Source organism: Equus quagga, chromosome 14 (assembly GCF_021613505.1).
Source record: "Equus quagga isolate Etosha38 chromosome 14, UCLA_HA_Equagga_1.0, whole genome shotgun sequence".
In the NCBI taxonomy this organism is placed as follows: Eukaryota; Metazoa; Chordata; class Mammalia; order Perissodactyla; family Equidae; genus Equus; species Equus quagga.
In genome coordinates, this window is record NC_060280.1 from 19,583,840 (window position 1) to 19,598,799 (window position 14,960).

The following is a 14,960-nucleotide window of genomic DNA, read 5'->3' on the forward strand; positions in this document are numbered from 1 at the left end:
ATTACCTAAAATATTAATCAAATGAAAATCTCATTTGGTTCTCATAAACCCACGAGATGGGTAAGGCAAAGTTTATTACTACTCTCATTTAACAGACTAAAAAATCTCAGATCCAGAGAAGTTAAGTAATTTGCTCATGGTTACAGTTACTACACAGCACAGTGGAAACTCAACTCAGAATTTCTTACTACAAATTATGTGCTACTTTAATACCATGCTGTTTTCTACTTAACTAAGGGTGGTGAAGCATGAGGGCAATGACAGTAGTCATAGTCTCCCCAAAATACACACACCCCACCATCCTACAGTTCTTACAACTGAACACGTGGGCATTCTTAAATAACTATTTTAGACCAGGGTTTTCAAATTCAGCACTACTGACATTTTGAACAGGATAATTCTTTGTTGTGGGGGGCTGTCCTATGCCTTGTAGGATATCTATCCAATAGATGCCAGTAATACTCCCCGAGTTGTGACAACCAGAATTGTCTCCAGACATTGCCAAATGTCCTCTGGGGGGCAAAACTGCCTCCCCATGAGCAAGGTTGCTTTAGACGCACTTGGTCTTTCTTGTCCTGTGAAATCTGGTTTCATGGAAGAGATCAGCTCAGCAGCACAACTAGTATGTTAATGTTAGAGATGAAAGAAAAAGCTTTAAACTGTAAGCATCACAATGAAAAAAAATCTAGAGCTTTGAAACAAGACTATTTACAAAAACTCTGTTGTATTAGCTACAATCTCTTTACTTTAAAGTTCAGCCAGGCACAGAATTAAAACTTCTTAAGCAACTCTGGCAGAAGGACAAGGAGCACCGAGAGACAAGCTGAGAAGTTACAGGTGCTGCTTATTTGCAGTGGTTCTTTTGGGATATTTTGACCTTTTAATACCATGTACTGGGCCCTCAACCTCACACAGGGCACTCAATTGTTTTAGAGGATGGAAGATTCATGAACTTCTGGTCCAGCACTAATGAAGAGAAATATAATGAGTCACCAACGCAAGCCACGTATATAATAAAAAATGTTTTAGTAGCTACATTTAAAAAGTCAAAAGAAACAGGTGAAATTAATTTTAGTAACTATTTTATTTAACCCAGTATGTCCAAAATATTATAATTTCAACATGTAATAAATATGAGAAATTATTAACGAGATATTTTACATTCTTTTTTTCATAACAAATCTTCAAAATCCAGTATGTATTTTACACTCACAGCAAACCCCAGTTCTGACTAGCCACATTTCAAGTGCTCAATAGCCACACGTGGCTACTGTATGGGACAGTGCAAATCTAGTCTGTAAGGGAGAGGTACAAAGGGCAAAGGAGAAAACGTTACAGTCAAAAGAAATTCCTGTTCAGCTTTCTTCTATTTCTCTGTCTAGTGGCACCAACAAATGGTTATATGTCTGCAGATAAAGAGTAATGGGGCTTTATATGACATTTTGCTTCAGCAGTTCTGAATTCCGAGTTAGGTTTCTGGGTTCAGAAACTAATTATTGATGGTAACAGACTTTTATGATAATAGTATATTATAACGTTATATGGCTCAATGGTAAATTCATTAATTTTTTTGTAAGACATTCTGTATTAGTTTATTACAAGTGTAGTTACAACTGTCTTTCTTTAAAAATATCCTATTATTAAAAACCTAATTGTTAGTCACTAATAAGAGACAGAACCGATATTGGGCCACTCCAAAAACTGACAGACATTTCTTGTGCATATTTACACTGCGTTTGCATTTTAGAGTTTGACTTAGGTGGATTTGACATACTGCAGTATAAAAAATTTTAGGGGCCAGCCTGGTGGCACAGGGGTTAAGTGCACACTTTCCATTTCAGCGGCCCAGGTTTGCCGGTTTGGATCCCGGGTGTGGACATGGCACCGCTTGGCACGCCATGCTGTGGCAGGCATCTCACAGATAAAGTAGAGGAAGATGGGCATGGTTGTTAGCTCAGGGCCAGTCTCCCTCAGCACAAGGAGGAGGATTGGCAGTAGTTAGCTCAGGGCTAGTCTTCCTCAAAAAAAAAAAATTTTTTTAAAGTGTTGTGCCAGCCCCAGTGGCCTAGTGGTTAAGTTCAGCGAGCTCCACTTTGGCGGCCTGGGTTCAGTTCCTGGGCGCAGACTTAAACCACTTGTCTGTTAGTGGCCATGCTGTGGTGGCGACTCACATAAAAGGAAAAAAAGAGGAAGACTGGCAATGGATGTTAGCTCAGGGTGAATCTTCCTCAGCAGAAAAAATAAATTTTTTTAAGTCTCATTTTATGAATTTGAAGACTTGAAAATTTTGCCAAGAATCAGTAGTTTCAAAGCTGACAGGCTTAGTGAACTGTAACCTGTGTTCATACTACTGCCACTTCACGGCACCACTTCTGCTGGTAAACAGAAACACTGGTTATTCGGTAATGTTTAGAAGCACCCACTACTACCAGAGATTTCAGTGATTCTTGTTATTTTATGATTTACTATTATTATAAATGTAAAATCTTCTTGATAACCCCTAACAGTATCACTTAATATCATTGAGTGGTGATGCTAATGCTCAAGTTAAAAAGTATGGTCCTGAAGCAATAACAGAATAGGAGTTAAATATGATAAAACTCCTAGAAGAACGCAAAAAACTGCTATGAGAGAGCAGTCAGCAAAATATTATGAAATAACTGCTGAGAAAATAAGGAGTATCATTAAAGCAAGAATATGCTACAAATGATTATATAAGCTCTCAGAACACCACCCCACTCCCCCGCCCCACCCTACCAAACGCAAAAACACATAATTCAAACCAGAATCTTGAATTATGCAAGTTTTGAGCTTTGGGCTTGTAGATATCCCAGAATGCATCTGTGACAACTTTGTACGTACTACAAAACTTTAGAGGCATTGCTGCTCTAGGCTGTTATTTGGGTAAGGGATAGCCAGTGATTGAACCCAGGGTGAGCATCTGAATCAAGGGCAGCCAACCCATGGCCATCCTCGGCCCTGGGAAGAAGTCTGGTACAAAAAGTACAAACAGCTTTGCTCAGCAGGAACAATGGTAATTAGCTGGGCTGCATATTCTCTCTAGAAGTTGACAAGGAAAGTATGGAGGGTATCAAGTTACAAGCAGAACAAACAGAAAGATATAAAAAGCAAAACAGTGAGGGTTAGTTGGTCACAGTAATGAAGGAGCCCCAGAAAGAAGATGCACAAACTGCCATGGGTGGAGGCAGTCAGAAGAACACCTGGTCTCCAAAACTGCCTTGGATTCCAGAACACAAGCCACATTTGGATTTCTGTGATATTTCTACTTCTTTAGTGCCACTTTGCATCATCCAGATAATGAATCCTGAGAACTGAAGTAGTTCAAGCACATTGCTGCCTAATACATACACTAACTTTCAGAATTGGTAACATTTTCCTAGAAAGGTAGTGAGTTCTCTGTTCTTGCTTTCTTCCACAGAAGGGCCTAGGAATGCTAAGAGAAAGATTCTTATATAAATAGGTAACTTTACACACCTGCATTTTTTTCTCTTGCTCATTCTCTCCGATCATTCCTGTACCCGCTACACTTTCACTTCCATCAATGGATACCTATAAGAACAAAATAAAGCTTAAAGAAGTTTTACATTTTAATAATTGTTTAGCCTGGGTGATAAGTACATGGGGATTCATTATTGTTTATTTTTCTATATATTTTAAAATTTCCATTATAAAAAGTGGGGAAAAAAACCCTTTTAAATTATATGAAAGATATGTGTTCAACATATGGAAAAAGCCCAGCCTTTTTGATTAAAAATTGAGACTTTGCTTCACTTTTTCCAATCTCTAATTTCTACTTCTTAATTCCTAAGCAGTTCCATCTATACTTTATTATTTCTTTTATGACACTCATCCTTGAACATACACCTTTTCGTGAATCACCTGCCACCCATTTCTTTTCTATAAGCTCTTACTCCATTCTCTTGTTTTTCTTCAAATATTTCTTTCTAAACTTCACTTCCTTTAAGATAAATGCTGATCTTCTCCTTGATGCTGTCTGATTTTGACTGTGAATTACTAGTTTCTTATTTGATAAAGTATACTTTTTTGTTTTCTTTCCTTTCAATGAAAAATAAAGCAGGGGTATCTGGGACGTTCTTGACATTGTAAAATGCTGCACCTTTGCCGCATATTGTTCCAAAGCACTGATGGTGTCAGGGTCAATCGTGGCATCCCCCGTGTGCAGACCAGCCACTGTCCCATCAGCCTGAATCGCCAGGATGGTGTCAGACTGCGGGACTTGCACTGCATGGTGGATGTAAGCTGTGGTGCCATCCTCCAGCTGAACTGCCTGTAATGCGCTCTGGTCATAACTATCTGAGGGAGTGCAAGAGAATGGCATTAAATTAAAGGTAGTCTGATAAACAGTTAAACATCTACAGGAGAAGGGAAGGAACTTTGAGTAGTTACTGTGAGCACTGGCCCAGGTGCTTCACATGTGTTACTTCATTCAATCCTTACGACAATTCTGTGAGGCGAGTATATTTACCACCCTTACTGTACAAACGGGAAACTGAGGATTGGGGAAGTAAACTCACTTTCCTTTGGAGCCAGGAAATAAAAAAAACTAACAATTAATAGTCAAAATCAGTATGTAGAGAAACCAGGATCTGAACTCAAGTCAGTATGACTTCAGTGTCCATGGGGTTTTTTCCCCCTCTAAATAACCACACCAAGAGATATACAGCATTGTGAAATAATAAATCTAGCCAATTGTAATGAGCCTGTGATTAACTCCCACTGCTAAAGAAAAAAATTCAGAGTTTACTTTTTTCAACTTTAATTAAACAAATTGGGGCTGGCCCGGTGGCGCAGTGGTTAAGTTTGCATGTTCCGCTTTGGCAGCCTGGGGTTCACCGGTTTGGATCCCGGGTGCGGACATGGCACTGCTTGGCAAGCCATGCTGTGGTAGGCATCCCACATATAAAGTAGAGGAAGATGGGCATGGATGTTAGCTCAGGGCCAGTCTTCCTCAGCAAAAAAAAGAGGAGGATTGGCAGCAGATGTTAGCTCAGGGCTAATCTTCCTCACAAAAGAAAACAAAAAAAACAGACAAATTTACTTACAAATTTAAGTATCTTAAATTTTGAAAAATTTCCCCCTTTGGTTTCACAACTAAATAGTCTTTCTAAAATATGTTATGTCATTCTATAATAAAATACTTTATAAAGTAATAACAATAGCTAACATTTATTGAGCATTTACCATGTGACAAATACTGTTCTAAGTGCTTTACCTATGTTTACACATCTTGTCCTCACAACCACTCTAGGATGTGGAGACTTACTATAATCTTAATTTTACAGATGATGAAACTGAGGCACAGGGAGGTTAAATAATTTGCTCAAGGTCACACGGCTAAAAGACAGCAGACCCAGATTTGAATCCAGATATTCTGGCTGCAGAGCTGTGTTCCTTCCTCCTATACATTCCACCTCTAACCCCTGCTCCTCCTACACAAAGTTAATAAATGTTAACATTCTGCCATATTTGCTTCAGATAATTTTTAAATTTTTAGTTAGTTTTAAAGACCAATATAATAATAGGCAGAGGACCTTGTGAAAGAAATTACATTGAAAAGGAAGAAAGAAAAAAAGAAGAAAAAAAATCAACAACGTTCAAATGTTTCATTTCCTGTTTTAAAAGCAGCCTTGATCTGAAGCCTTCCAGGGGCCAGGAGTTTGCTATTCCAACCTGTTCCTGGACAGCGCAAATTATCAGAAAGTTTTTCCTTAGACTGTGCCCAAATCTACCATCTTATATTTCAGTGAACAAGCACAATTCTTCTTTCACATGACAACACTTCAGCAACTAAAGGCAGGTCTTATTTTTCCCACACCCCCACTTCTCCCTCATTTTATTCATATTTCCAAAGCTATTTTACCTTTGGAGGTGTGGTGAATAAATGCTGTAGTTCCATCTTCTAACTGCACTGCTTGACCATCCTCTAAACGCAAACTGTCCCCTGCTCAAGAACAAGGCTTACATTTAGATCTCATGTTTTCTACGTGTGTTCTGATAACTCAGCAACAAGAGTCAATAAACCATCAAACACATTATAAAAAGTTACACTTGGCTTTATGAATCCTTAAACATTTAAGGAATGTCAGTAAAACTGTTCTGAATAAGTATTGAAAGGTAAAAAGATATTAGAATACTTGTTTTAGGAATATATACCAGGGGATGAGGAGAGTTGAAAGGACAAAAAAAAAAAAAAAAGAAGAAAATGAGAGACATGTAGGATTTAGCTCATATAACAGAAATAGTCACTTAGGACTGTTGCCCATTTATCTCCACAGTTCTGTTATCCTTGAGAGAAAGTCTCAATTAAGTTAAAATGGTCTTTAGAGCCTCTCTTTAACATTTACTGGTCTCCCCTTACAGAGGAGGACTCGCGATCAGGACCGTTAAGCAGTAAGAGGCAGCTGGAGGCAGCAGATACTGCAGTATGAGGATCAGGAGGGTACGTAAGTATCAAATACTTACTACTTTTAGGTATGGGTACATGTTGAACATAGGCAGCAGAACCGTCCTCCAACTGAATGACCTGGCCATCTATGAGTTTTCCATCTGGAACAAAAGATTTAAGCCAATAGATGAGCACAAGCAAAAATTTTAAACTTTATACAATTTCAAAAATGATATCAACTATAAAAATATACACTACTTAAGATCATGTTCATCTTGATTCTTCCCTCAATGTTCTGAGGCAATTCAATAACACATCCAGTGATCCTACAGAAAGCAGAAAATCCTCCCTCAGCCATCCTTCCTCCCCTCCGATTTCCAGTTAGACAAGTTCAAGAGGAAGAGTGGCTCATTACAGCAAGCTCCATGAGTCGAACCTCTATGTACCTTTTAGAGCCACTTAGAAACAGTGACCTTGGCCATGGGGGAGCCCAAACTGGGGAGACAGATATGTCAGTGTATGTGAGGCCAGCTGTCATTTTCATCCCTGGGGCTATAAGTCCCTTGACTATGTATACAAGCACTCAGTAGGTTTCCATAAGAACAAGGAGTTCAAGAACTCGGCTATTTCTTGGAGCAAAGTAAATACTGATTTAGAGACAATGTTATTTAAGCAAAACCAAATGCCTTTACTTTTACGCATCTCTTATAAAACAGTAAACAATAACTTGAAGTAAAAAAGCAAGAAAGGTGTTTATAGAAATAAGCTGGGGACACTCCTCCTCCCCTACTCCCCACTAGTTTTGACACCCCAGAGTATCTTTCAAATATCTCAAAGGGTGTCCCTAAATTATCAAAACAAAATTTAAGCTAAACTGAAACTATTTAAAATTACCATAGGCAATACAGTGTCTTTAGAAGGGTCTGGGAAGGGGTATAGTTGCTAGGAGCTCTAACTCTGAGGTTATAAGTTGCTGCTATTAACCAATGGGCTGTACATGAGACACGTACCTTTAGAATTGTGTTGTATATAAGCGGTAGAACCATCTGCAAGTGTTACTGCTTGCAAGCTTACACCTTCCATATTTTCTAAATTGTCGCCATCTATTATAAAAAATAGTTATTTTCTTTAGATGACTATCATATGTGCATGCTGTTTAAATAAAATATTTTTAAATGAAAATTAAGCAAAAGGCAGACTGCTTCTCTTAGACTCAAAGGGGATTTCTTCTAGCAGTTACAAAAAATACTTCCCTGCCCTACTGTACCCAGCGTCCACACCCAGGTAAAAATGCTCACAAAAAGGCTTAGCTTTGTGTCGTCTTTAGCTAAATGAGGAAGAGGAAAGTCAACAGGGTGTTGCGAGTTTTCATTTTCCCTTAAAGTAAATGCTATTTCCAAACCCACATGATCCCTTCAAACAAGACTGCTCACCTGCCACAGTGACTGCCTCTGTCAGGCACAGGGTAACGTGCTGAGCCTCCATTCCTCCTCCAGGAAACTCTGTCATTCCCTGAGAATCTCGATTTATTTGGGCTAACAACATTTTCTACCTTAAAGAAAATAGAGGCATTTGAGAACAAAGAGCGATGCATATGAAATAAAAGCTACAAAGAATATCTACGAACCACAAAAAATTGCTAAAGAAGTAAACAGTGTTTGAAATAAGCTGACATCTCACTTAACAGGATAAGTGTACTAATAGGTAAAAGTATGAAGCCAAAGTCCAAGGCATGCTTTTCATGATTCATCGGTAAACTACTGAGCACACTGACAAGTCTTGCCTATCAGTTTTGTACCATGTCTAAAATTTCCATAATTGGAGTTCTTCGAGTTTCACATGGTTGAAGATTTCCACTTACAATCCACCAGCAATCCTGTTCACTCAATCTTCAGAACTCTATCCTGAATCCGGCCACTTCTCCCAACCTTCGCCAGTATTTCCCTGATCCAAGCATTGCCGTCTCTCACCCACGTTACTGCGACAGCATCCTCTCGTCTCCCAGCTTCCACTGGGATCTCCCCAGTCCCCTCTCAACACAGCAGTCAGAGAGCCTTTTTGAGGGGAAAAGTTAGATTATGTCCCTCTTCTGCTCAAAACCTTCTGATGACTTCTCATCTGAGTAAAGCCAAAAGTCCACACTGGCCACTGAGGCCAAGGATCTTGCCCCTCATCTCCTACTACTCTGCGTCTCACTCCTTTCATGTCAGCCACGCTGGTATCCTTGCTTGTCCTCAAACATACTGGCTGGTCTGCTGCCTCACAACCTTTACCTCTGATGTTCCTTCTGCCTGAAACATTCTTCCCAGTATCGTCTTCTTCAAGTCTTTGTTCAATGTCACCTCAACGAAAGCTTGCTTGTTCACCTCATTTCAAACTGCACCCCCCACCCCCCCCAACCATGATATACCCTATCTCTCTTCCCTCCTTTATATTTCTGCATAATACTTATATTTGATGTATGACATGTCTTTACTTATTTGTTTCTTATCTATTTTCCCCTCCATCAGAATGGACAGGGATTTTTATCTGCTCACTGCTGACTCAAGTGCTTAAAAAGTACTTAGCACATAGTAGACATACAATAGGTGCTGAATAACTGGATGAATGAGTGGCTCTTTTTATCACTACCAAAACCCCTTCCTCCCTTCTCTCACCTCCAGGTCCCATTACCTCAGTGGGCTGTGAATTGTCTCAAACAGGAGTTGGGATAACTTAGCTGCCTGGAGCCAGGGAACTGGGCCAGAGGATCTCTTGAGGACCTATCCGGGTCTAAAGATCTGATTTTAGTGTCAATCCTTAAAAGAGCAACATGCAGAGAGTAGTGATAATTTGCATTCTATTTATGTTTAGGACTACTTGAGGATTTTTGTTTTAAAAACACAATATACTGTACCCTCTTTGGACTAAAGCCAGGGGCTGTGGCTTGGACTCACACAAAGGTGTCAGTGCTGTGATTAAAAGTCAGTCAAGGCCTGACTTTTCAAGGATTCTTGAAAGACTCCTAACTCATAACTGTTCACAGAGCAGACTGAACTTAAATACTTCCTTGCTGCCTCTAAGGGCTAAGAGAGAAGCCTCAAAGTAACACTGGTACTCGGCTGTGACTCCCTGATGAGTACAGGATTGGGACAGGCTAATTTTCGGAACGAGTACTGTCACTACGTAACAGAAACAAGATAAGGAAACGGACGGGAAAACGCCTACAAAGATGCAGTAAGCACTGTATGATTTTTGCAGTATTCATCTAGGAGATGAATTTTTGAAAAAGGCAGATTATAAGGTAACTTGGGTCATGATGTTAACAAATGTCTAAGGTTTGATCGTAACTCAAGCATTTGTCCTTTTCATTCAATTACTCATAAATCTCCAAATAACCATTAATATATAGCATCAAGAGGCAACTGACATATCTGCAATAAATAAAAGTTCTCTTTGTCTGAAAGCTGGCTCACTATTAAATTTCTTTAGGAAGGCTTCAGCACCTACAGTTTTGATACTAATGGAAAAAAAGTCTATACTAACTTAAAGAAGAAGAGACAATCGTTTCCTGGACACAAATTGCTGGCAAATACATTGGGTAGTGAAGGAAGAAAGGACTCAGAAGAGTTCAAATGGGCACTACAACTAACAGAGACAATAAGCGATGACAGGTACACAGCCCATCTTATTTTTTAAGTTCTCAAAAAGACTCTGTGATACAATTAACACCTTTGTGAGAAAATGATCAAATGGGGAAATTATGATAGTGAGAAAAGGAATAAACAAGCCAGAGGTCAAACACTTTATAGCTGCTCACACTATATCCATCATCATGTCTTGATCATTTCTGTCATGAAGATTTTCAGGTTGTGTGAAAATGAGCACATGAGATGACACACAACATCTTTAGAAAGGGCCACCTTGTGAAAGGTAGTCAGTTTCATCTGCTTTAATGGGCCAAAATCAGACACAGAGAAGGCTGTCCTGAAGCACTAGAGGAATCTCCAATGAAGACATAACATGTCTAATAAATAAAATTTTTGCCTTTCTGGAAGAGGATGATGTATGTTAGCATAAGAAAAGAAAAAAACACACTATGGAAATGTAGCAAATGTTATATCCAGAATATATAAAGAACTCATTCTACAACTCAACAATAAAAAAATAAATAACCTAGCTAAAAATTGTACAAAGGACTTGAATAGACATTTCTCCAAAGAAGATATACAAATGGCCAACAAGCATACGAAAAGATGCTAAATATCACTAATCATTAGGGAAGTGCAAATCAAAACCATAATGAGATATTATCTCATACCTGTTAGAACGGTCACTATAAAACAAAAAACAGGGGCCGGCCCCATGGCCGAGTGGTTAAGTTCGCACGCTCCGCTTTCGCGGTCCAGGGTTTCCCCAGTTTGGTTCCTGGGCGCGGACATGGCACCATTCGTCAGGCCATGTTGAGGCCGCGTCCCACATGCCACAACTAGGAGGACCCACAACTAAAATATACAACTATGTGCTGGGGGGATTTGAGGAGAAAAAGCAGTTAAAAAAAAAAGAAAGATTGGCAACAGCTGTTAGCTCAGGTGCCAATCTTAAAAAAAAAAAACAAATAGAAAATAACAAGTGATGTGAGGATACGAAGAAATTAGAACCTTTGTGCACTGTTGGTAGGAATGTAGAATGATGTAGCTGCTATGGAAAACAGTATGGAGGTTTCTCAAAAAATTAAAAATAGAATTCCCATATGATATAGCAATCCCATTTCTGGGTATATATCCAAAAGAATTGAAAACAGGATCTCAAAGAAATATTTGCACACCCAGTTCACTGCAGCATTATTCACAACAGCCAAGAGATGGAAGCAACATAAATGTCCGTCAGTGGATGAATGGATAAAGAAAATGTGGTATATATACACACAATGGAATATTATTCAGCCTTAAAAAAGAAGAAAATCCTGTCATATGCTACAACAAGGATGAACCTTGAGAATATTATGCTAAGTGAAATAAGCCAGTCACAAAAAGACAAACACTGCATGATTCCACTTATATAAGGTACCTAAAGTAGTTAAACTCTTAGAGAGCATGGTGGTTGCCAGGGACTAGCAGGCAGGGGAAAAGGGGAATTATTTTTCAATGGTGGGGGTAAAGAGTTTCAGTTTTACAAGATGAAAAAGTTCTTGAGATTTGGTGCACAACAATGTATACAGTTAACACTACTGTATTGAACATTTAAAAATGGATACGGCCAATTACCATAATTAAAAAAAAAAGATCTGGTGCCAGCCCAGTAGCCTAGTGGTTAAGTTCAGCACACTCTGCTTTGGCAGCCCAGGTGTGGTTCCCAGGCGTGGACCTACGTGACTCATCAGTGGCCATGCTGTGGTGGCAACTCACATACAAAACAGAGGAAGACTGGCACAGATGTTAGCTCAGGGACAATCTTCCTCAAGCAAAAAGAGGAAGACTGGCAAGAGATGTTAGCTCTGGGCCAATCTTCCTCAGCAAAAAAGAAAAAAAAAAATCTAAGCACTTATACTTCTCTTTATACTTATACTCCTCTTTATGTTTGATAGATTTCATAATTTTAAAGTGAAAAATATCCAAAATTATTGGCAAGAAGAAAAAGAATATATGAAAATTCACTGTTAAAATTAATAACCAAACACTAGCAGACTTCATTCCTTCAAAAAAAATAATGAGTGTTTCCTCAGCAGTTTGAATCTGCATCAGACTAATATTTTTAAATGTGAAGCCCTTAGCAATTTCAAGTTTGGTCTAATTTGTTAGAGACAATTATTAGCACAAATTATTACGAAAACATAAATCTAATGGTCCAGGTATAAAAGCAAGAACTCTAACTGCAAGTCATCTTTACTGTGATAAGAAATGATACAAAAAGAAATCAAGATTAACAAATCTTAGACGTCTCTTTGCATGCAGCCACACAGACCAGGCTTCACAAACTGTCACGCTCAGGTCCTAACCTCAAGCCAGTTTCCCCTAAACATTTAACAGAGAAGCTAATTCTATTACCTGCTCTCAATTTCAAATTTTCCCGATAAATTTACTACTATAAAAAGTGCTTCTCCATTTAAGCCTCGTCATTCGTGCTGCATTTTAGGACATTTCCTAACCTGGAATGAGGAAGTTCCTTAGTATAGCAACATAAAATAGTGGGCTTTCCTGTACATTTGCAGTTTGCTGATTCCGTTCCACTGCTTTCATCGCGTTTACGGAGACTGTCTTTCAACCCTCTTCAGTTTTATTTAAATACACCCAGGGACTAAGCATGTTCCATTGATGAAATGTAATTCAGTTAAGTACAGAGTGGTCAGAATGTGCTGGCAAATGAGGTAGAGTTTTCAGAGGCTCCACAGGAGGCTAAAGGGTTAACTGTAGGGCTAGAGTTTCTATTACCAATTTTAACTGGGCAGTAGAATATCCTCTTGGATGGGTGCAATGTTGGAACTTGAAAGTTTTGCCAAGTTCTAGGACCATTCAGAAACTGAGTGTGTGAAACTCACTGGCAGGTAGTTGAGACAAGGCCTAGGAGGACTAGGGCTAAAAATACTTGCGAGAAAAAGAGGTGAGAGCAGACACAGGAATTTAGAAAGGAGCATCCAGGTCGAGTCATGAGGAATGTCCATTTAGTAATGGTTTGATCTTAACGGAACCACTGATGTGAAGAAGAACCTACAAAAGCATCTCTCTCAAACCTCAACAAAGGAGCTCTAACCCCACGGCTGGGTGAGGGCGCCCTGCACAGAGCAGTCTGGTCAGCACGCCCCCGTTCGCCTTCACCGAGACTGGGGAGTTGGAGAAACAGAAGCAGCAGCAGAGAGAGGTTCTGACACCTTCAAACACCACTTCTGACACTGTTGTGTTAAAAAGGCATAAAGTCATTTCAAAATTACAATGCTAGGTTGTGCTGTATTTCCCCCAAGATAACACTGTATGTGTTAATATTTTATTACCCAAATTGCTCACCTCGTCATGGCTAAGTGAAGCGAAGCATTGTTAGACAATTATGAAAATTATACAGGGCATTCCTGACTCAAAATTCTTTAACAAAATAGATCCTTTGTCCAAAAGGCGCACTGACTAGGTCACTAAACACGGATAGTTAAAACATATACCTCTTGTCAGAAATAACTGTTGGGTAGGTCTCATATTTACAATGGCTGTGAAAACCCTGTGGACAGCAGTGGAGCATTGTCTGACTCAGCGCCAGGTGAGAGGATGGTGCAAAAGGACCGGGCAGGGCTCCGCGCTGCTGTGCACAGGGTCGCGAGGAGTCAGAATCCATCGATGACACTAACAACAACATATTTACAAAGCACTTTTCAGATCTAATACCTTATTTGATAGTGTTAAATGGAATAGTCCTGAAGGGCCGTAAAAGTTCTCTGGCTCTTCCAAGCTCCTCTGAATCCCCAAAGCTGTCCAGCAAACTTAGGTTTCTTCACGGTGACTATTTAAAATATTTTCCATTTGCCTCAAACCTCCAACCCACCATTGCCTCTCCCTTGCCCCTGCCTCCTCATTTGCAGCAAAGTCATCATCCTCCAACTGCACAGAAAATATAGAAGTCATCAGAGAGGAATTTTCTGCCAACAGACCTGTCACTTGACTGCATTTCCACACATCTCTTCCTTCCCTCCTACCGTATGACCATCCTCCGAGGTAAGACTAGCCCCTCCAATCTACTCTGCATTTCGTCATCTTTCCTCCTTAGGGTCTCAGGGATCTCTTCTGCAAACAGTCCCTCTCTGTTTCCCAGTTCCTTCCCAGCAATCAATCAGGACACAAAAATAAAATCGAATGAACAAAATCTCACCTTTGACTCAGCTACTAGTCTCTCTTTCCTCCTTATCACAGCTAGATTTCTTTAACAGTTGTTACTAAGAATACTTCCTGATTTCCCACCACCATCTGTCTGGTTTCTGTCCCTAACTCTACTGAAACTGCTCTGGCTGGTCACTAATCTCCACTGTAACATAAAGTTCAACGGCCATTTCTCAGTATTTACCCAAGAGAAATGAAAATACACATCCACAAAAAGACCTGTACAAGAACACCCAGAGCAGTTTTATTTATAATAGTTCCAAACTGGAAAGAACCCAAAAGTCCATCAATAAACGAATGGATAAAGAAATTGTGATAAATTCACACAATGGAATATTACCTAGCAATGAAGAACAAACTACTACGCAAACAATAAAAGTGATGAATCTCAAAAATATTATGCTGAGGGAAGTAAGCCAGACACAAAATAATGTGTATATTGTATTATTCCATTAATATAACTTCCAAGAAGAGGCAAAATTAATCTACAGGGGCAGAAATCAAAATGTGGTTGCAAAGTTGGAGGACTGACTGGAAAGCGGAACGAGGGAATTTTCTGTGGTGATGGAAATGTTCTCCATCTTCTTTTGAGTGATGATCATCCGGGTGTATACAATGGCCAAAACTCACGAAACTGACCACTGAAGGTTACACCTCAAATTTTTAAAAAGTTTAAAAGATGACCAAATATGACA

General features: G+C 39.4%; 1 protein-coding gene across 7 annotated transcripts in view; it reads right to left on the reverse strand.

The window, feature by feature from the left end:
- The window catches only part of ZNF143 (zinc finger protein 143), a 62,498-nt gene that overhangs the window by 32,425 nt on the left and 15,113 nt on the right, over positions 1-14,960 (reverse strand). For 3 of the 7 annotated variants that reach the window (XM_046638465.1, XM_046638466.1, XM_046638464.1), the window contains exons 2-7: positions 7,861-7,979; positions 7,438-7,530; positions 6,505-6,588; positions 5,903-5,986; positions 4,139-4,335; positions 3,496-3,570 (exon numbers count right to left, since the gene is read on the reverse strand). In XM_046638465.1, the coding sequence (XP_046494421.1) occupies positions 3,496-3,570; positions 4,139-4,335; positions 5,903-5,986; positions 6,505-6,588; positions 7,438-7,530; positions 7,861-7,972 (645 nt within the window). In that variant the 5' untranslated portion in view covers positions 7,973-7,979. Of the gene's footprint in view, positions 1-3,495; positions 3,571-4,138; positions 4,336-5,902; positions 5,987-6,504; positions 6,589-6,685; positions 6,717-7,437; positions 7,531-7,860; positions 7,980-14,960 lie in introns of those variants that run through there. The other 4 variants (XM_046638463.1, XM_046638462.1, XM_046638468.1 and 1 more) reach the window with 4 other exon arrangements.